This window comes from Salmo trutta, chromosome 19 (assembly GCF_901001165.1).
Source record: "Salmo trutta chromosome 19, fSalTru1.1, whole genome shotgun sequence".
Classification (NCBI taxonomy): Eukaryota; Metazoa; Chordata; class Actinopteri; order Salmoniformes; family Salmonidae; genus Salmo; species Salmo trutta.
In genome coordinates, this window is record NC_042975.1 from 33,832,957 (window position 1) to 33,855,187 (window position 22,231).

The 22,231-nt window shown below is 42.8% G+C and overlaps 1 protein-coding gene across 1 annotated transcript; it reads left to right on the forward strand.

The window, feature by feature from the left end:
• The first annotated feature begins 467 nt into the window (after positions 1–467).
• Positions 468–21,483, forward strand: LOC115154385 (neuronal acetylcholine receptor subunit alpha-10-like). The gene is made up of 6 exons (XM_029700561.1): positions 468–710; positions 14,723–14,868; positions 14,973–15,127; positions 16,617–16,863; positions 18,616–18,901; positions 19,789–21,483. Exons 1-6 carry the CDS (start codon positions 650–652, stop codon positions 20,694–20,696), a joined length of 1,803 nt encoding a protein of 600 aa, XP_029556421.1. The 5' UTR covers positions 468–649; the 3' UTR covers positions 20,697–21,483.
• The last annotated feature ends 748 nt before the right edge of the window (positions 21,484–22,231 follow it).

Sequence of the window (22,231 nt, forward strand, 5' to 3'; positions counted from 1 at the left end):
TGCCTGTAATTTTGTAGTGACTGGGTGTATTGATACACCATCCAAAGTGTAAAAACTTCACCATGCTCAAAGGAATATTCAATGTCTTCTTTTATTTTTACATCTACCAATAGATGACTCTCAAAGAAGGGCACTGGAACTTATGTGACTTAAGCACATTTTTGCTCCTGTAATTATTTAGGTTCGGTATAACAAAGGAGTTGAATACTCATTAACTCTATTCATTTGTAAAAATTTCGAAAAACATCATTCCAATTTGACATTGCCACCGGCTCACACAGAATACCCGATAATATTTTTTTCTCTCAATTTAATCCATTTTAAATTCAGGCTTTAACTAAACAAAATGTGGATAAAGTTCTGGGGTGTGAATACTTTATAAAGGCAGTGTATATAAAATCGCGCGGCGCGCCATGCCACCTCTTGCACCATGTGGGGCGCGCACCACAGCGCGGTAAGAAGACTAGGTTACTGGATACAGCGGCAGTCCATCCAAAACCAGCTCTCTGCGCAGCTGTCTCTTCGCAGCGCGTTTCAGGCCTACGCTGAACTACCCAAATACGATAAATTCTCTCAGCTGTAGGGGACTATTTTGCTCTTCTGTCCGCTGTGTCAAACATAAAGCGGCATATTGTGCCAGTTCAGCACCATGCATCTATGGGGCGTCTTTTCTACGTCGCTATTCTTCCTCTGTTTTAGTTTTCTTCCAGGTACGTGCTCTTTTTGCTTAACAATTTTACAACATGTATTGTATTAGAGACATGGTTCTGATTGCTTATCGATGGAAGAATTTGAGGGCAATTTTTCTCACTTTGGCAGTCCGTAGCCTAACAGTAGGCCATTTCGTTTTATTCCTCGAGTGTTCTAAAATGCCAACTACAATATAGTGACCTAACTGACCTAACATTGAAAATGTGGCAGATTATACATTCACATTGGATGCTGAATGAATGAACAACCCCTCAACGATGTATTAAGGGGCAAAGGTGGACTGTGGATATTACATGCATGCATCCATGGACTGTCAGTATGTACTCTGGGTTGGTGATTTCAGGATGATAACTTAGGTGTCGATATGACTTGATGGTATACCATGTCATAGTGCCGGACCCTATTATTAATGTTATTGCTGGTGTCACTCTTCACAACGCTGTGGAGATGATGGTGTGTTTGTGCATTAATACCTGATTGATGTGCCCATGCTTCTACATCTCCATTGGTTGCTCTTTGGGGGTTTAGGCTGGGTTTCTTTATAAACACTGGGACAACTGCTGATATAAAAAGGGCTTTATAAATTTGATTGTACTCATGGCAAGCTGTTCCTCTCATAATTCCTCTCTCTCTTGCTCTCCATGTCATCCCTTGATAATCCCCACCATCTGGGTCTCAAACCCACAGCTCGTGTGTTCTGACGTGACCACTGAGCTGAAAGAGCAAATACACACACACACACACCACACACAAAGAGATCAGAGCAGATGAGAGAATGACAGATTACACGTTACACCAACAAACTGTTGTCTGGACACGTGATATCTGACAGCAGTCAACGGGTTAATGCTGTCATCCCTGTGACCTCTAACCCAGACTCATGCCTGGTCCTGCAGATACTGACAGGAGACAAAAGATAGCAGATGAATAAAGGGGAAACAGGAGCCGTGGTTACACCTTGCATTAACATGTGGTTGTGGTCATCCGATCAAGATGATCCGATAACTATGGTAATAAAATGTCTCATATATGCCCATAGTGTCTGTATTGTGACCAGATTCCCTGGTCCTTCCCTGTATGCAAATTAATCCACCTGCCTTGGACCTTCCTTATGATACAAGCTGTATACAGTAAATCAACAGAAAACTGCACACCTTTATAGTCAATAGTTTCACATTATTACAGCCTATATTTGTTATCCAACGAGTTAAGACTGGGCATAATATGCTACTGTCTCAATATCCTCGACCTGTCCACAGCTGTACAAATAAATATTTAATATATCCTTATATTTTAAAAACAGTAAAACGGCTTTGTATGCCTATGCCTACATTAGTTGTTTAGGGAGGTCTTAAGAAGGATTAGCATACCAAAAGTATGTATTTTGAAGAACCTCTATGGTAACCTATAGCAAGACGCTTGGTCAAATTATGAAAATGGATAAAAGGAGCACGCATGTAAAGCAAATACTATGGCTTTATAAATGAATAAAGTGTAAATCCAAAGAGTCCTTCATATTGTACATCAAATTGGACAGTGGCCTCTCTCATGCTTAGAGAACGCTATGCTCATCAGTTTGGACATATTCTGCACTTTATTGTTGGCAATTTGTCTGGAAAATTCTCAAAGACTCACAGAATAGAATATAATATAACATAAAATCAAAAAGGATTGCATTATATTCCAGGATTCCGATTCTTATTTAGTATAGGCCTAAACAGTTTTACCAAGAAAAAAAAGTACATGCTGGCAGAACGACTGTGGTTTGGTTTCCTACAAATAATTGATTAGTGATAATTCAGTAACGGAGTCTCTTTCACTCATCGATGGTTGATAGACTGATATACTAGCATTACCGAATTTAAACTGAACTACAAATGTATTGGGGATGCATGGAGTCATCATAGTCCGTCCCATGTATCCCCAATACATTTGTAGTTCGGACAATGGTGGAGTCACAGCAGAAGAGCGCAGTGTATGGCAAGGTATAATGTGTAGGCCAAATTTTTTGGGGGGATATGAATTTGGGTCCTAGTTCAGGTGGGTTATATACATTTAATAATGTTATTTCCGTGCACTCAATCCTTCCCTTTACTAGTATGTATCTTCTGTCTTTGCAAGGGTTTGTTCTGAGTGAAAGGGGATATTATTTATTTTTTTGTTATTATTGCTACCCCTCTTGCTGAACAGTAGGAAGAGGAAAACACCTGTCCTGATGCCAGTCGTTCTAGTTTTCTATGTTCCTCTTTAAATAAATGTGTTTCTTGGAGAAAGATGATATCACCTCCCAGTTTTAACAATATTTGTATCCTTCTTATGGGGCTATTAACCTCTACGGGCCACGGGGGCAGTATTGAGGCCATTTACATTTTTATTCCGCCAGCCATTTAAATGTATACTGTAAGTATTGAGAACGCTTCCTAACTGGTGTTATTATCTTTGTTTCTTGTAGTACCCCAAATGCATTGTTCTCCTCCCATTTCCACATAATGTTGTATTTATTGTAGTTGTATTTGATCCGTTGCACGTATTGTCTTCCAGCACTGTCTTTATAAATTGTTTTGTTCGAACTGTACATTAAGACATTACCAAGCCCAAGCCAAAGGCTATTTAAAATCATGAATAAAATGATTTCTAACGGTGCTACCACCTCCCTTCGGTAGCATTTTTTTCGTCACATGGATTCTAGGGCCCATAAGAAATTGGAACCCTTCCCTTGTGGTGTGACACTTACAGCACAAAATCAGGTTAGCAGCAGTAAGCATTTCCTACCCTTTCACCTCAGTTGTAATATATCACTTTTGTACAATTATAGAAATAAATGACTGAATGCATGAATTCCTTTCAAATTAGACAGATAATACACATACTAATATAGGCACTTCATACAAAAATATAATTACCTTTAACCATGAGCAGCAGTCAGTTGAAATTAAGCATTTAAGCAAACATATATTATTTTATATTATAGCATGAGATTCAATGTTGTCCGTGTTTCTGGTCATACCTCGTACCAATAATAATGATAAGTAGTATCAGAAGTAATGAAATTAATAATAATAGTGTTATTAACCATAATATGAATCATGATAATATCAATAATGAGGATAATATTAATTGTAGTAATAACATCAATGAAAGTAATAGTAATAATAATACATTATAATAATCATAATCAATAATGGTAAGCATAATGGTAGTATAAATTACCATAGCACTGATAATAGATAAGAGGATTTGGTGTAGGACAGAGTGCATTCAGAAAGTATTCAGGGCCCTTGACCTTTTCCACATTTTGATACATTACAGCCTTATTCTAAAATGTATTAAATTAATGTTTTCCCTCAGCAATCTACACACAATACCTCATAATGACAAAGCAAAAACCGTTTTTAGAAATTGTTACAAACTTGTTAAAAATAAAAAACGGAAATATGACATTTACATAAGTATTCAGACCCTTTACTCAGTACTTTGTTGAAACACATTTGGCAGCGATTGCAGCCTCAAGTTTTTTGGGTATGACGCTACAAGCTTGGCACACCTGTATTTGGGGAGTTTCTCACATTCTTCTCTGCAGATCCTCTCAAGCTCTGTCAGGTTGGATGGGGAGCGTCGCTGCACAGCTATTTTCAGGTCTTTCCAGAGATGTTCAATCGGGTTCAAGTCTGGGCTCTGACTGGGCCACTCAAGGACATTCAGAGACTTGTCCCGAAGCCACTCCTGCGTTACCTTGGCTGTGTGCTTAGGGTCATTGTCCTGTTGGAAGGTGAACCTTCACCCCAGTCTGAGGTGTTGAGTGCTCTGGAGCAGGTTTTCATCAAGGATCTCTCTGTACTTTGCTCCATTCATCTTTCTCTCGATCCTGACTAGTCTCCAAGTCCCTGCCGCTGAAAAACATCCCCACAGCATGATGCTGTTACTACCATGCTTCACCGTAGGGATGGTGCCAGGTTTCCTCCAGACGTGATGCTTGGAATTCAGGCCAAAGAGTTCAATCTTGGTTTCAGCAGACCAGAGAATCTTGTCCTTTAGGTGCCTTTTGGAAAACTCCAAGCGGGATGTCATGTGCATTTTACTGAGGAGTGGCTTTTGTCTGGCCACTCTACCGTAAAGGCCTGATTGGTGGAGTGCTGCAGAGATGGTTGTCCTTCTGGAAGGTTCTCCCATCTCCACAGAGGAACTCTGGAGCTCTGTCAGAGTGACCATCAAGTTCTAGTTACCTCTCTGACCAAGGCCCATCCTCCCCCGATTGCTCAGTTTAGCCAGCTGGCCAGCTCTATAGGAAGAGTCTTGGTGATTCCAAACTTCTTCCATTTAAGAATGATGGAGGCCACTGTGTTCTTGGGGACCTTCAATGCTTCAGAAATTGTTTGGTACCCTTCACCAGATCTGTGCCTCTGACATGCACTGTCAACTGTGGGACCTTATATAGACAGGTGTGTGCCTTTCCAAATCATGTCCAATCAACTGGATTTATCACAGGTGAACTCCAATCAAGTTGTAGAAACATCTCAAGGATGATCAATGGAAACAGGATGCACCTGAGCTACATTTCGAGTCTTATAGCAAAGGGTTCTGAACACTTATGTAAATAAAGTATTTATTTTAATAAATATATATATATATATCAACTTTTCGCTTTTATTATGAGGTATTGTGTGTAGATTGATTAAATACATTTTCTCCTCATCAATTTTAGAATAAGGCTGTAACATAACAAAGTGGAAAAAGTCAAGGGGTCTGATGACTCCGAATCCACAGTATGTACAAAATTATGTGGACACCCCTTCAAATTAGTGGATTCGGCTATTTCAGCCACACTCGTTGCTGCCTGGTGTTTAAAATGGAGTACACAGCCATGCAATCTCTATATACATTGGCAGTAGAATGGCCTTACTGAAGAGCTCAGTGACTTTCAACGTGGCACTGAAATAGGACGCTACCTTTCCAACAAGTCAGTTCATCAAATTTCTGCCCTGCTAGAGTTGCCCCGGTCAACTGTTAGTGCTGTTATTGTGATGTGGAAACATTTAGGAGCAACAACGGCTCAGCCACGAAGTGGTAGGCAACACAAGCTCACAGAACGGGACCGCCGAGTGCTGAAGCGTGTAGCTCATAAAGAAATTGCCTGTCCTCAGTTGCAAAACTCACTACCGAGTTCCAAACTGACACGGGAAGCAACATCAGCCCAAGAACTGTTTGTTGGGTTTCCATTGCCGAGCAGTTGCTCACACGCCTAAGATCACCATGTGCAATTCCAAGGGAACACTGCTCGCCCCAAAGCACAGTGCCAACTGTAAAGTTTGGTGGAGGAGGAATAATGGTCTGAGGCTGTTTTTCATGGTCCGTGCTAGGCCCCTTAGTTCCAGTGAAGGAAAAGCTTAATGCTACAACATACAATGACATTCTAGACAATTCTGTGCTTCCAACTTTGTGGCAACAGTTTGGGGAAGGCCTTTGCCACTGTGTACAAAGCAAGGTCCATACATAAATGGTTTGTCTAGATTAGTGTGGAAGAACTTGACTGGCCTGCACAAAGCCCTGACCTCAACTCCATCGAACACCTTTGGGGTGAATTGGAACGCCGACTGTGAGCCAGGCCTAATCGCTCAACACCCTGTGTGCCCGACTGTGTGCCCGACCTCACTGATGTTCTTGTGGCTGAATTTAAGCAAGTCCCCGCAGCAATGTTTCAACATCTAGTGGAAAGCCTTCCCAGAAGAGTGGAGGCTGTTATAGCAGCAAATGGGGGACCAACTCCATATTAATGCCCATGATTTTGGAATGAGATGTTCGATGAGCAGGTGTCCACATAATTTTGGTCATGTAGTGTATGTTACCTACTATGGTTAGGGGTAATGTTTAAAGTTATGGTTAGTGATAGTGATATAAAAAATGATTTATGGTTAGAAAGCTTGTTAATTATGTCCAGATAATGATGACCCAGAGCCATAGCAAATGAGGTCCAGGCTTCTGAAACTACCATTAGAGTTGATCCCAAAGTTCTTGTGCATGTGCATGTGTTTGTGTCTCTGTGAGTGTGTGTGTGTGTCCAGTTGCTCGAGGAGAGCGAGTTGAGTGAAGGGCATGAGCAGGATTAACCGTGTCACGGTAAAACGTGTACTCCTGTAGATCTGTAATAATTGGATGGTGAAACTTGCATCCAGCCAACCAGAAAAGCAAGGCGAAGCATTTCAGGCGTTCTTTAAAGTCAGCATAATCCTTGTTCTGTAAAGAAACAGTATTTTTTTTTTTTGCCTAGGTGTTTAGAATTGCGGAGTGGAGCTTTAATGTTACACAATGACATCACGTTCCCCGAGGTACCTTCAAAATTACTCTGCAATCATAATTTAATCGAAAAATACTGTTTCCATCATTTGTCGCAATAAAGAAAGTTTGACAAAAGAAAAATCTACCCCTGACGAACAGATAACATTTTTGTCATTCTTTAGAACACTTCTCCTATAGATGCCATTTCTATTTTTATTTTATTTAACTAGGCAAGTCAGTTAAGAACAAATTCTTAGTTACAATGACTGCATACACCGGCCAAACCCGGACCAATTGTGCGCCACCCTATGGTACTCCCAATCACGGCCGGTTGTGATACAGCTCGGATTCAAGCCAGGGTGTCTGTAGTGGCGCCTCAAGTACTGAGATGCAGTGCCTTAGACCGCTGCGCCACTCGGGAGCCCATAATGTTGCAAATGTTGCAATGTATTTTTGTTGCAACATTGCTTTTGTGAAATAAACCTGGGTCAATGGAAACTTGTCTACTGACAGTAATTCAATAAGCCATGTCAGCTAACAATTTTTAGATTGGTAGTTAGTCTAGCCAGCTATCTAAACTTGTAGTAATCATGGCTGAATACCGACTGGGCACGCAGGGCACGTGCCCAGGGGCCTTGACCTCCAGGGGGCCCTCATTGATTTTGTTAGTCATTGTTAACATGGCAGAAGTTATGGCGGGGGTTTTTCATTGCAGGAAATTAGCTTTTCAACTGCAAACATTTTTCTACAAACAACTGCAAAATAGGTAGATTTGAAGGAAATTAGCTGTAAAAATGCAAATTATTTCTCTCTGCACCATGGCAAAATAAGTAGAATTGTATGAAAAGTTTTGTAAAATTGCAAAATGTTTTTGACTTATAGGTGACACTGTCAAAGTACAGTAAATCTCACATTTTTATGCATAAATACAATCTATTAATATAAATAAAAAGCTGTGAATTAGCATACTGAAGGAGCTACTCACAGAGGTATGATGCCTTATGGCTACAAACACCACAGTATACGGATTAGGGAAATGATGGAGTAGCTACTCAGGTCCTTAAAGGACTGCGAAGGAGCCATGATGTCCCTCCTTTACTTTTAGACTAAACTCTTAGAAATAAAGGTGCTATCTAGAACCTAAAAGGGTTATTCGGCTGTCCACATAGGAGAACCCTTTGAAGAACCATTTTTGGTTCCAGGTAGAACCCTTTTGAGTTCCATGTAGAACCTTTTACAAAAAGAGTTCTAAATGGAACCCAAAAGAGTTCTACATGGAACCAAAAAGGATTCTACCTGGAACCAGGTATGGGGATAGCTAAATAACCCTTTTGGAACTTTTTTTTCTAAATGTGTAGATGTAGGCTATTGGAAATAACACCGCATGATACCGCAATACTTCATCTTTGTCACTGCTGTTGATGGATCAGTTGGATTTATTTTAAGGCAACTTGATCAAGGACAGTAAATTCCTTGTACAGTGTTTCAGCAACTGTACAGACAGAAGGTTAATGGGATTTCATTTTATGTGACAGAACAAGCTAGTATAGTGTAGAGATTCATTGTACCATCTAAACTGTTGTGAAATATATTTTCCATTACCAAAAATATTGTATTTTCAGCAGTTTGAAGCTGGTGTACGAAACAGAAAATTAAACTTAAGAATGGGAAGCATTGAAATAGCGCACAGATCTACCGCTTCTTAGACTTGCTTTCATTCACAATGACAGATCTATAACACCACATTTCTATGTGAATTTGGTCAGGTCGTCCAAAAAGTTACATATTGCAGCTTTAACTGTGTAATGTGAGATGGGAAAACTGTGGAACCTAGCCAATATGGGCTACAACTAGAACCCAGAGTTGTTGGTCTAGTTATGGGCTAGGTGTCAGGCATTGAGGTTATGGGATGAACGCTCTGTGATAAAGGGGGAAGACTTACAGTGATGCCCTGGTTGACAGATGTGGTTGGTACTTTAGCCAAGTCCTCTCGTTGGTTGACATGCAATCCATGTTGTAAGTAGAGGATATTAAGCCTTGTCAGGTAGCCTGGCGCTTAAGAGCGTTGGGTCAATAACTGGAAGGTAGTTGGTTCAAATCCCTGAGCCGGCAAGGTGGAAAAATCTGCTGTTCTGCCCTTGAGCAAGGCAGTTAACCCCCACTACAACTACTCCTCAGGCATTGATGATGCTGATTCAGAGGGGTTGGGTTAAATGCTGAAGACATAATTCGGTTGAATCCATTTAGTTGTGCAACTGACTAGGCATCTGCTTTCCATCTATGACACTTACACATATACAGTGTACAATGCAGATGGATAATCATGCTAGCAATGCCCTCATGGCCACACCAGCCGTAATAACATTAACCATCCCAGCTAGCACATTTGGTTCCTAGGAAGTTGTGGGAACGTATGTTTTTGGTTTCTCATTGGTGCTGGGAACGAGGCCATACATTTCCTGACCAGTAAAACTGAAGTGAAAATTTCTCCTGTTCTGGAAACATACATTTTTAGGTTGTAGGGAGGTTCTGAGAGCGTTTTAATATGCTTCCCTGAACATTTTCCTGGGAAGTTTTATTAAAGTTAAATAACGTTCTGAGAACATCTTTCAATAAGACTTTTAAAAGCACTGCTAGTCTGGGTTAACTGTTTTGAACTCCAAGCACAGACAGGAGAGAAATTGATTTGCTTCGGCATTAATCATCATCAAACACTTTCTTTTTATTGTGGCACGCCGTCCGTCAGTGAGATTCGAACGTATGATGTTCTGTTCTCTATCCAGGATGGAGCTAGCATGCCATGTCTTTTTTACTAATACAAAGCTGTTCAAACAGATCCCATTTCAAAGGAACCAAGCACTCATTAAGATATTTATCAAATTCAATCCCTGTACTTGCTTCCTGATTATTAGTATACATAACGTCTCCCCAAAGGGAAACAACAGGGCTTTTTTATATACATACAGTGGGGGGGGGGGAAGTATTTGATCCCCTGCTGATTTTGTACGTTTGCCCACTTACAAAGAAATGATCAGTCTATAATTTTAATAGTAGGTTTATTTGAACAGTGAGAGACAGAATAACAATAACAAAAATCCAGAAAAACGCATGTCAAAAATGTTATAAAATGATTTGCATTTTAATGAGGGAAATAAGTATTTGACCCCTCTGCAAAACATGACTTAGTACTTGGTGGCAAAACCCTTGTTGGCAATCACAGAGGTCAGACGTTTCTTGTAGTTGGCCACCAGGTTTGCACACATCTCAAGAGGGATTTTGTCCCACTCCTCTTTGCAGATCTTCTCCAAGCCATTAAGGTTTCGAGGCTGACGTTTGGCAACTCGAACCTTCAGCTCCCTCCACAGATTTTCTATGGGATTAAGGTCTGGAGACTGGCTAGGCCACTCCAGGACCTTAATGTGCTTCTTCTTGAGCCACTCCTTTGTTGCCTTGGCCATGTGTTTTGGGTCATTGTCATGCTGGAATACCCATCCACGACCCATTTTCAATGCCCTGGCTGAGGGAAGGGGGTTCTCACCCAAGATTTGACGGTACATGGCCCCGTCCATCGTCCCTTTGATGCAGTGAAGTTGTCCTGTCCCCTTAGCAGAAAAACACCACCAAAGCATAATGTTTGGTGGTGTTCTTGGGGTCATAGGCAGCATTCTTCCTCCTGCAAACACGGCGAGTTGAGTTGATGTCAAAGAGCTCCATTTTGGTCTCATCTGACCACAATACTTTCACCAGTTGTCCTCTGAGTCATTCAGATGTTCATTGGCAAACTTCAGACGGGCATGTATATGTATTCTTGAGCAGGGGGACCTTGCGGGTGCTGCAGGATTTCAGTCCTTCACGGCGTAGTGTGTTACAAATTGTTTTCTTGGTGACTATGGTCCCAGCTGCCTTGAGATCATTGACAAGATCCTCCCGTGTAGTTCTGGGCTGATTCCTCACCGTTCTCATGATCATTGCAACTCCACGAGGTGAGATCTTGCATGGAGCCCCAGGCCGAGGGATATTGACAGTTCTTTTGGGTTTCTTCCATTTGCGAATAATCGCACCAAATGTTGTCACCTTCTCACCAAGCTGCTTGGCGATGGTCTTGTAGCCCATTCCAGCCTTGTGTAGGTCTACAATCTTGTCCCTGAAATCCTTGGAGGGCTCTTTGGTCTTGGCCTTGGTGGAGAGTTTGGAATCTGATTGATTGATTGCTTCTGTGGACAGGTGTCTTTTTTACAGGTAACAAGCTGCGGTTAGGAGCACTCCCTTTAAGAGTGTGCTCCTAATCTCAGCTCGTTACCTGTATAAAAGACACCTGGGAGCCAGAAATCTTTCTGATTGAGAGGGGGTCAAATATTTATTTCCCTCATTAAAATGCAAATCAATTTATAACATTTCTGACATGTGTTTTTCTGGATATTTTTGTTGTTATTCTGTCTCTCACTGTTCAAATAAACCTACCATTAAAATGATAGACTGATCCTTTCTTTGTCAGTGGGCAAACGTACAAAATCAGCAGGGGATCAAATACTTTTTTCCCCCACTGTATATAAAAAAAATTGAACTGGTGATGTCGGGTCCAAGGGCGGCTGCCAACGCAACCGGAGATGCCCCAGCTGGCTCGTCAAGCTTCCAATCCTCAGCTGGCTTGATAGGTTCACAAGCCTCGGTTGGCTTGTCAGGCTTCCATTGCCGACGCTCCTGGGATTCCCGTGCCTCAGCTGGCTCTGCAGGTTCCCGCGCCTCAGCTGGCTCTGCAGGTTCCTGGTCCTCGGGACTGTCCTTTTAGTCGGTGGCTGGAGCTGCGCATCAGGGAGAGGGTACTGTCCTGTCTACTCTCGCTCCTCCTCTCTGGCGCTCGTTGTTGCCAGTTTGCTCATTATTACGCGCACTTGCGCTTCATGAGATTCACCTGGACTCCATCACCTTCCTTATTACCTCCCCCTATATCTGTCACTCCCTTTGGTTCTTTCCCCAGGCGTTAATGTTTGTTTCATGTCTGTATGCATTGTGTTTCTTATTTTGTTCTTTGTTATTTATTAAATTCACTCCCTGTACTTGCTTCCTGATTCTTAACGTACATGTTACACACTATTCTAGTAGGTGTATCAAATAAAATGTTATTGGTCACATGCGCTGAATACACCAGTGAAATGCTAACTTACGAGCCCATTCCCAACAGTGCAGGGTTAAAAAGTAAGACAAATTTGATGAAGGAAATATTAACACAAAAACAATGAGGCTATCTATATACAAGGAGTACCAGTACCAAGTCAATGGGCAGGGGTACGAGGTAGTTGAGGTAATGCAGTATGTGGGTAGGGGTAAAAGTGACAAGGCAGTCAGTATATATAAATGGAGTAGCAGCAGCATACGTAAAGTGTGTCTGTGTGTCATCTGCAAACTTAATGATGGTGTTGGAGTCGTGAGCGGCCACGCAGTCGTGGGTGAACAGGGAGTACAGGAGCGGACTGAGCATGCACCCCTGAGGGGCCCCCCTGTTGAGGGTCAGCGTGGTGGATGTGTTGTTGCCTACCCTCACCACCTGAGGGCGGCCCATCAGGAAGTCCAGGATCCATTTGCAGAGGGAGGTGTTCAGTCCCAGGGTCATTGGCTTAGTGATGAGCTTGGAGGGCACTATGGTGTTGAACGCTGAGCGGTTGTCAATGAACAGCATTCTCGCGTAGGTGTTCCTTTTGTCCAGGTGGGAAAGGGCAGTGCGTAGTGCAGTAGAGATTGCGTCATCTGTGGATCTGTTAGGGCGGTATGCAAATTGGAGTGGGTTCAGTGTTTTTGGGACGATGGTGTTGATGTGAGCCATGACCAGCCTTTCAAGGCATCTCATGGCTACAAATGTGAGTGCTACGGGGCGGTAGTCATTTAGACAGGTTACCTTGTTGTTCTTAGGCACAGAGACTATGGTGGTTTGCTTGAAATATGTAGGTATTACAGACTTGGTCAGAGAGAGGTTGAAAATGTCAGTGAAGACACTTGCCAACTGGTCAGCGCATGCTTTGAGTACACGTCCTGGTAATCCATCTGGCCCTGCGGCCTTGTGAATGCTAACCTGTTTAAAGGTCTTACTCACATCGGCTACAGAGAGCGTGATCACACAGTCGTCTGGAACAGCTGGTGCTCTCACGCATGGTTCAGTGTTGCTTGCCTCAAAGCGAGCATAGAAGGCATTTAGCTCGTCTGGTAGGCTCATATCACTGAGTGTGTCGAAAATGTTTTGCTATGGGTGGTGTAGTGCCAGATAGAGCGTGGCTGTGCTACACTTTTCTGTCTTCAGTAGGAAGTGAATGGACAGGCATTTAGCAGCTCTAGATGGACACGCTATCTCATTTACTGTTTATAATTACCTACCTGCTTATCTCTTCCCCTCTCCTCCCTTCTCTAACGTCTCTCCATCATTTCTCTCCAGAGCATTCAGTAATTACCTCCTTCCCTCTATACCTTTCTCTCTGTCTTTCCTCATCTTACGCTAAAGTCACTCCTAATTTACTACTCCATGTTTATCACTCCAATATTTCCCCTTTCTGTCTCCATCCATCTCCCTCAATACTCTCGCTCTCATCCTCTGTCTCTTTCTTTCTTTCTCATTCTATCTCTCTCTCTCTGCCTGTCTGTCTCTCTGTGTCTGTCTGTCAAATTACATTTCAAATTAAATTCACATGAGGTTGCAATTGTATTGTTTATTTGTTTGTTGCCAAACCAATTCCAAATATAACTGGGGCTCAATAAGCTGTCCCAAACCCAACAGCAACTCTTCCAACAAAGGCTTGAGAGACTGCAGGATTCTCCCACCACTTCCATCAATTAATTAATAATTAACGTTCCTACATATACACTGAACAAAACTATCAACGCAACATGAAATAATTTCAAAGATTTTACCGAGTTACAGTTCATATAAGGAAATCGGTCAGTTGAAATAAATTAATTAGGGCCTAATCTATGGATTTCACATGACTGGGAATACAGATATGCATCTGTTGGTCACATATACCTTAACAAAAGGTAGGGGCATGGTCTGCGGTTGTGAGGCCGGTTGGACGTACTGACAAATTCTCTAAAACGACGTTGGAGGCGGCTTATGGTAGAGAAATGAACATTCAACTCTCTGGCAACAGCTCTGGTGGACATTCCTGCAGTCAGCATGCCAATTGCACACTCCCTGAAAATGTGTGACATCTGTGGCATTGTGTTGTGTGACAAACCTGCACATTTTAGAGTGGCCTTTTATTGTCCCCAGCACAAGGTGCACCTGTGTAATGACCATGCTGTTTAATCAGCTTGTTGATATGCCACGCCTGTCAGCTGGATGGAACATCCTGGCAAAGGAGAAATGCTCATTAACAGGGATGTAAACAAATTTGTGCACAACATTTGAGAGAAGTAAGCTTTTTGAGTGTATGGAAAATGTCTTGTTCAGTATTGGAAGGAGGCTAACCAAAGTTACTGTAACATTATCAAATGTAATGGCTGTAGTGAGTCATGCATGGAGGACCAGACATACATGTAGACGAGCTTTGGAATCATTTAGTGGATTACAAGGTACCACTTAGGTTAATCAAGCTGGGATGCTGTTGAGTCAATTTTCCCCATTCCTTTGAGGAACTGAGGCTTGAATTAGAATAATAATGGTTGTGAGTGATGTGGATTTAATGTGGTTCCTTAAGTTCTGCTAGGCTTTACTTACTGTACTTACAGCTCTCTCTCTCTCTCTCTCTGACAGTGTGTCTGGGTGCTCATGGAAGATATGCTCAGAAGTTGTTGACTGATTTGTTCGCTAACTACACCAACGCTCTGAGACCGGTGGAGGACACAGACCACATCATCAACGTCACACTGCAGATCACCCTCTCACAGATCATTGACATGGTAAACATATACACAAATGCATACATACACAAGGTCACCATGATGACCCCACAAGCACTACTTACCCTCTGTATAGGCCTCCTCTGATACTGTTTTCCCTGCAGGATGAGCGTAACCAGATCCTGACCACGTACCTGTGGATCCGGATGGTGTGGACGGACGCCTACCTCACTTGGAAGAAGGATGACTACGATGGTCTCGATACCATCCGTATACCTAGTAGTTATGTATGGAGGCCTGATATTGTCCTATATAACAAGTAGGTCTGGCTGGTATTGAGACACATCGGTTCTTCCTGCACGGGTTTGTTGTCCTCTTCCTCACACTCCTTTTCCTCACCCTCCTCTGCTATGAACACAAGCTGGACACCCTAGAAGCTGTTACTCAGGGGGTGTCAAGGCAACAGGTGTGCTTCTGATGCTCATCACAGTGTATTGGAGCAGTAGTTTTTTCAGTAGTGTCAGGGGTTCTTCCTGGTTAGGTTACGTTAACAGGACGGTTTCCTGGCACTAGTTATCATTTATGGCAATGTCTTTAGTTCTATTTATTTTTCATTTCAGATTGACAAGTTTGGTCGCCTGTCTTTTCTAGTATTCGGTTTTTACGCTTCTTTTTGGATACTAGTTGTTCTTGCCAAAACTAGCACCTGGATCTAAACGTACTGCTGTGCACAGGGTTTTGCATTGGGAAACACAGTATAAGTGGAATAGTCCTTCTATTTATTATTTCACAGTATCTTATTCTCCTTTTATTTTGTTATGTTTTAATCTCCATTTGTTGTAATTACAACACACAACTGAATCAGTAATCCCTTTAGGATGGGCTTGACTTGAACATGTTCTATCTCATTTTTTCCAGAGATTATATCTGGACAAGTGTGAGGATTGTTTGTTACATGAAACTCACAATAATCCCCTTCCTGAGCTAACACTCTACCTGTTTAAATATTGAATCACTGTTGGAGGAAGGTTGGTAGCAGGGGGATGCCACAGGATGCAGATTCAGTTCCTAAAATATGGTTTCTGAGAAAATTCCAACTTTGAGAGTGGTGACTATTAAAGTTCTATGTTCAGTCCAGTACCTGTGATCAAGGTCAGAAATGTAGTGAGAGTGCTGAGTGTAGGAGTTGGCTATGAGAGGAGGGCTCCACTCCTGCCCTCCCCACTCTCTTTGTGCCTCAAACATCACCTTTCAAACATCCTGCCTGACCATCATGACATCCTTTATCTCTCTGTGAGTCATTCAGGTTTCCTGTCGTTAACTGTCATTAACCCTCTCATCTACCTCTTTAACCACTCTGTCTGTCTGTCTGTCTGTCTGTCTGTCTGTCTGTCTGTCTGTCTGTCTGTCTGTCTGTCTGTCTGTCTGTCTGTCTGTCTGTCTGTCTGTCTGTCATTAAGGTATTAGACACTCCATGCCCATCTTCCTTCCCTACATTTCTGCCCTCTGTCTTTTCCCAGTCTCACCTCTAAAGTCTTGACAGTAAGTATATATTTTCTCTTTTTCTCTAATATCAATTGTAGATAAGAAATAATTTTCTATGGTTTTAATTTCCTTCTTTGTTCACCAATGAATTCCTCACACACTCTTTCCCCTGCCTCTTCTCATCTCTCCTCCTCCCATCATCCCTTTGCTATTTCTCCCCCATACACTCCCCCCTCTTTCCAACCTCCCTACTCCTCCTTCTCCCTCCCCTCCCTGTCACCTCTTACCCATACTCTCCCTCCCTAACCCCCCACCCCCCACAGTGCTGATGACCAGTTCTCCAGCTCTATGGAGACCAACGTGGTGATCCGTAACGACGGACAGATCATGTGGGACCAGCCGGCCATCAGTAAGAGCTCGTGCTCCGTGGACGTGTCCTTCTTCCCGTTTGATGCCCAGCAGTGTCGCCTAACCTTCGGCTCCTGGACACACAACGGCAACCAGATGGACCTGGTCAACGCCCTGGACAGCGCTGACCTGGCCGACTTTGTGGCCAACGTAGAGTGGGAGGTCAGATTGATTAGTTTATTTTGCCACTTTTCTATCCTTTATTTATACCAATGCTTTTGCTGCTATTTATACAGGCAAAGCCTGATCTTTATTCCCTTTTTGCACTTTATTGATTGAAAACCTTTGCATTTGTAAGACTGTCTTATCTTGATGTTTTTTTTACACTGAACAAAACTATAATTGCAACATGTAGTGTTGGTCCCAGGTTTCATGAGCTGAAATAAAACATTTTCCATACACACAAAAAGCTTATATCTCTGCACAAATTATGTTTAATTTTGTGCACAAATTTGTTTACATCCCTGTTAGTGAGCATTTCTTCTTTGCCAAGATAATCCATCCACCTGACAGGTGTGGCATATCAAGAAGCAGATTAAATGGCATGATCATTACACATGTGCACCTTGTACTGGGGACAATAAAAGGCCGCTCTAAAATATTTTGTCACACAACACAATGCCACAGATGTCTCAGGTTTTTAGGGATCATGCAATTGCCATGCTGACTGCAGGAATGTCCACCAGAGCAGTTGCCAGAGAATTGAATGTTAATTTCTCTTCCATAAGCCACCTCCAATGTAATTTTAGACTATGTGGCAGTACGTCCAACTGGCCTCACAAACATAGACCACGTGTATGGCGTTGTGTGGGCGAGCAGTTTGCTGATGTCAACGTTGTGAACAGTGAACAGCTTATGCCTGCCCATAGTGGCAGGCATAAGCTACGGACAATGAACACAATTGCATTTTATTGATAGCAATTTGAATGCACAGAGATACCGTGACGAGATCCAGAGAGTATGTACATGCCAGTCAAGTTCTTCCACACAGATCTCAGCAAACCATTTCTGTATGGACCTTGCTTTGTGCATGGTGGCATTGTCATGCTGAAACAGGAAAGGGCCTTCCCCAAACTGTTGCCACAAAGCTGGAAGCAAAGAATTGTCTAGAATGTAATTTTATGCTGTAGTGTCAAGATTTCCCTTCACTGGAACTAAGAAGCCTAGCCCATGAAAAACAGCACCAGATCATTATTCCTCCTCCACTGAACTTTACAGTTGGCAATATGCATTCGTTCTACTGACATCCGCCAAACCCAGATTCATCGGTCGGACTACCAGATGTTGAAGCGGGATTCATAACTCCAGTGTTTCCACTGCTCCAAAGTCCAATGGTGGTGAACTTTACACCACTCCAGCAGATGCTTGGCATTGCGCATGGTGATCTTAGACTTGTATGTGGCTGGTTGGCCATGGAAACTCATTTCATGAAGCTCCTGACGAACAGTTTCCAGAGGCAGCTTGGAACTCGGTAGTGAGTGTTGCAACCGAGGCCAGAAATGTTTTTATTACGAGCTACACGCTTTAGCACTCGGCAGTCCCGTTCTGTGAGCTTGTGTTGCCTACCACTTCGCGGCTGAGCCGTTGTTTCTCCTAGACCTTTCCACTTCACAATAACAGCACTTACAGTTGACTGGGGCAGCTCTAGCAAGGCAGAAATTTGACAAACTGACTTGTTGGAAAGGTTTGCCACGTTGAAAGTAACTGAGCTATCAGTAAGGACATTCTACTGCCAATGTTTGTCTATGGAGATTGCATGGCGGTGTGCTCGATTTTATATACCTGTCAGGAAAGGGTGTTGCTGAAGTAGCTGAATCCACATACTTTGGTGTATACAGTGTACGTGTGTTCTTAGACCACTAGACTACCCTAGGCCACGCATTTCTATTCTATTCCATGCTATCCTAACAACAGGTTCTGGGTATGCCAGCCAAGAAGAACGTGATCCTGTATGGCTGCTGCTCAGACCCCTACCCAGACATCACCTACACCCTGCACCTGAAACGCAGGGCCTCCTTCTACATCTTCAACCTACTCATCCCCTGTATGATGATCTCCTTCCTGGCCCCGCTGGGCTTCTACCTGCCGGCCGACTCTGGGGAGAAAGTGTCCCTGGGGGTCACTGTGCTGCTGGCCCTGACCGTGTTCCAGCTGCTGGTGGCAGAGAGCATGCCACCCTCAGAGAACGTACCACTCATCGGTGAGGGACTTGGGGGTGTTAGAAAGAGAGAGGGGGGAGAGATATGGAGGAGGGAGGGAGAAAAAGAGAATGAGAAAGGGAGAGAGAAACAGCTTGCCATGAGTACAGCAATCAGAGAGAAAGAGACACATTAGAATATATGTTTTTCTCTGGTCTTTTGACCAGAGCAGGTGGTCATTTTATCTCCTTCTCCAACAATAACAGAGACTGACCAGCTCGCCTCAGAGACTTTTATAGATCTTCTTCTCCCATAAACTTAGGCAGAAATGTTTAGTGAATATTGAATGGGTCTTGCTCAGCACAATGTCCTCATACAGCTGCTCCATTTAACTGCCTGGAATAGTAGAGATGTGATACACAGCAGGGAGACCTTTATGAATACTGAATAAGCATATTTTGTATGTACATTCACTATATTATTCCATATTTTATTGTGATAGTATTGGGATGAGCAAAAAGCACTTATTAAATTTGAATCAACTTTGAAATGCTTACAGAGTTATACAGGAGTGTAGGCATTTTTGCAGTTGTATTTCAATACAGGAATGATTTGAGTTGTAGTATTTGTGTGTGCTTGGCTTAGAGAGCTGCTGTACTAAATTGTGTTGGTGTATGTGGGATAATGTTGATGTAATGGTACAGAGGCCAAACAAGTCGATATTGGCTGTCCAGATAATTTAATGTGCTGCAATCACAGCTTGATAACCTATACCCTGCCTTCTCTCTCTGGAGCAATTATGCTTGTCTATCTATTTAACACTGTCTAGAATCCTGCAAGGCAGTGATGTTATGTTAGCCAATGTACACCATTACATTGAATGATTGTTTGAATGTTTGAGTTGTTATACATGGAATAGACTGTATTGCTGATCACTATTTCTCCACAGGGAAGTACTACATTGCTACCATGACGATGATCACCGCATCGACCACCCTGACTATCTTCATCATGAATATCCATCACTGTGGTCCGGAGGCGCGTCCTGTCCCTGAATGGGCCCGCCGCTTCATCCTGCACTACCTGGCACGGATCTGCTTCGTTTTTGAAGTGGGAGAGAACTGCTTCACTGGCACCCCCAAGAAACAGGCTCCGCCTGAGTCCCCATCCGACCACAATAGCAACCCCCAAACTAGAGGTACTAACTGGGATGTGAACGGGCAGGCCTGGGCAGGCATGGAAGGGAGGGGTGAAGAGGAAGTGGGAGGGGTGGGCATAAAGACACAGGAAGAGAAAGAGGAGGGGAATAGACTGGATGTGAAAAAAGGGTCATACCAAATGTTTGAGCCCAGTAGGTGGAAAGACGACCTGTTTGTAAGTATAGATGCAGAGGAGGAGGAGGAGGGAGCAGCAGGAGGAGAGAAGGGAGAAGGAGGAGGAGAGGCAGAAAGAGAGAAACGTTTCAGAGAAAACATTGGGTGCATGGGAGGGGCAGAGGAAAAAAGAGGCAAAGGTGGAGGAGGAGGAGAGAGAGGAGGTGCAAGAGGAGGAGGTGCAAGAGGAGGAGGAGAGAGAGGCTGTGTGGAAGGAGGAGGAGAAAGAAGGAAAGGATCATTAGGAGGCGCAGAGGCTAGGGGTAGGAGGGAGGTGGTGGTGAGCGTCCAGTGTGTGTGTCAGCACCAGGCGCTCCGCAGGAACATCGAGTACATCGCCAGCTGCTATCATGACCAGCGTTCCACTCAGAGACGTACGGGTGAGTGGAGGAAGGTGGCCAAGGTCATGGACCGACTCTTCATGTGGCTCTTCTTCATCATGGTCTTCCTCATGAGCCTCCTCATTATGGGCAAGGCCGTATGAGCACGTGCAGAGAGAAAAGGGAGAAGACTCCAGGTACAAGTGACCCTCAGGCACAGATCTAAGATCAGATCCTACCCTTCCCAAATGCTGACCTTAATCATTAAGGAGGACCCCAAACTGACCTGAGATCAGTGTCTAATAGTAACTTTATCCTACTCCGAGGTGCAGTAGGCCAACTAAACCATTCAGAGTTTACCACAGGAGATACTGTGTGTGGGTTTTTGTACGTATACTAGCTGTTTATATTCAGCACTGTGAGGTAGACTTAATTGATCTCATTTCATACAGAAGTAGTTTTCTGTGAGTCTAAAGTGTTTGTAAGGGAGACAGGAACAAACTTAATCTGTGAAATGTAGCCAAAGCAATTGTTCTGCCACCTGGCGACTATTATAAACACACACACACACACACAGTTTAACAAGTCCACATTTTTATATAACTATAACTTTTACCGCTCTTCGTCCTTTTACTGATTTACTGTATGTGAATTATCCATTAGACAATTGTATTTTTAAGTGTACTTCTCAGGCCTGCCAGTCACTACATGAGAACCACAGTACTTTATGAGTGCACACCTGAAAGGTGCACACTTTCTTTGAGTGCACTTGACGCTGTTGAAGATTTGATGTGTAGAGATAGTATAGAATGACAATGCTAAAATAATAGTAGTGGTCCATGCTTAAGAAGACTAATGTATCCAATGCTTATCACTTGTCTTGTACCATAAAGAATATTGCATATGTACAAGTACGCCATTAAATGTATTAAATATTTCATAATATCCAAATCCCTCTGACTTTTTTCACTTTGTAACCCCAGGCAAACATTTCAGAGTGAGTCATGAAAGGGAAAGGAATACTGTTATACACTCATACATTCCAGTTGTGAGGAATAGTACAGGATACATGGAAGAGAATGAGGGGGATGGTACATTAGGACATGTAGTAGTGTAATCCAATAACCCTTTAACATCATTATGGTTTTTGAAGGAATTAGAAAAGCCTTTTAACCTTAACTTTAAAACCCATTGGAGAGTTCTGTAGTGACGGTACAAGGGTAATCTCTCTCATCCACTGCCAGGCACTAATTCTGCTCACGATGACAACCATTCATATACACTCCCAAACTACACACACTGTAGAAAACAGGATTTTCATAGGCTTTGAACTGGACCTCTTAAACTTGCTTAGTGGAGTGGTGCCAGGAAAAGAACCTCTCCCTCAACGTCCAAAAAATGAAAGAACTGATTGTGGACTTCAGGAGACACTGATCATTATTCACGATTCATTCAGGACACTCTGTAATCATGGTAGCATCCACATTAATGTAGTAGTGTTTAGAAACATTTTCTATTGTTATTTAAAATAAAAGTGACTCCAAGATGACACAATAGATTATTTACCATTCATTCCTATTGGGTACAAAATAATCTGAAACAACCTAAACAGCAAATGCATCCAAGTTTGTAGAAGCTTGATGCAATCATTGCGTGCTAGGAATATGGGACCAAATACTAAACCTTTTACTATTTTAAT

Bases quoted from the DNA above. Each gene is read 5' to 3' on its own strand.
- LOC115154385 (XM_029700561.1), top strand. From the start codon at position 650: ATGCATCTATGGGGCGTCTTTTCTACGTCGCTATTCTTCCTCTGTTTT. The intron at 14,869-14,972 runs GTAAACATATAC...TTTTCCCTGCAG, and splicing joins TCTCACAGATCATTGACATG to GATGAGCGTAACCAGATCCT. The intron at 18,902-19,788 runs GTGAGGGACTTG...ATTTCTCCACAG, and splicing joins AGAGAACGTACCACTCATCG to GGAAGTACTACATTGCTACC.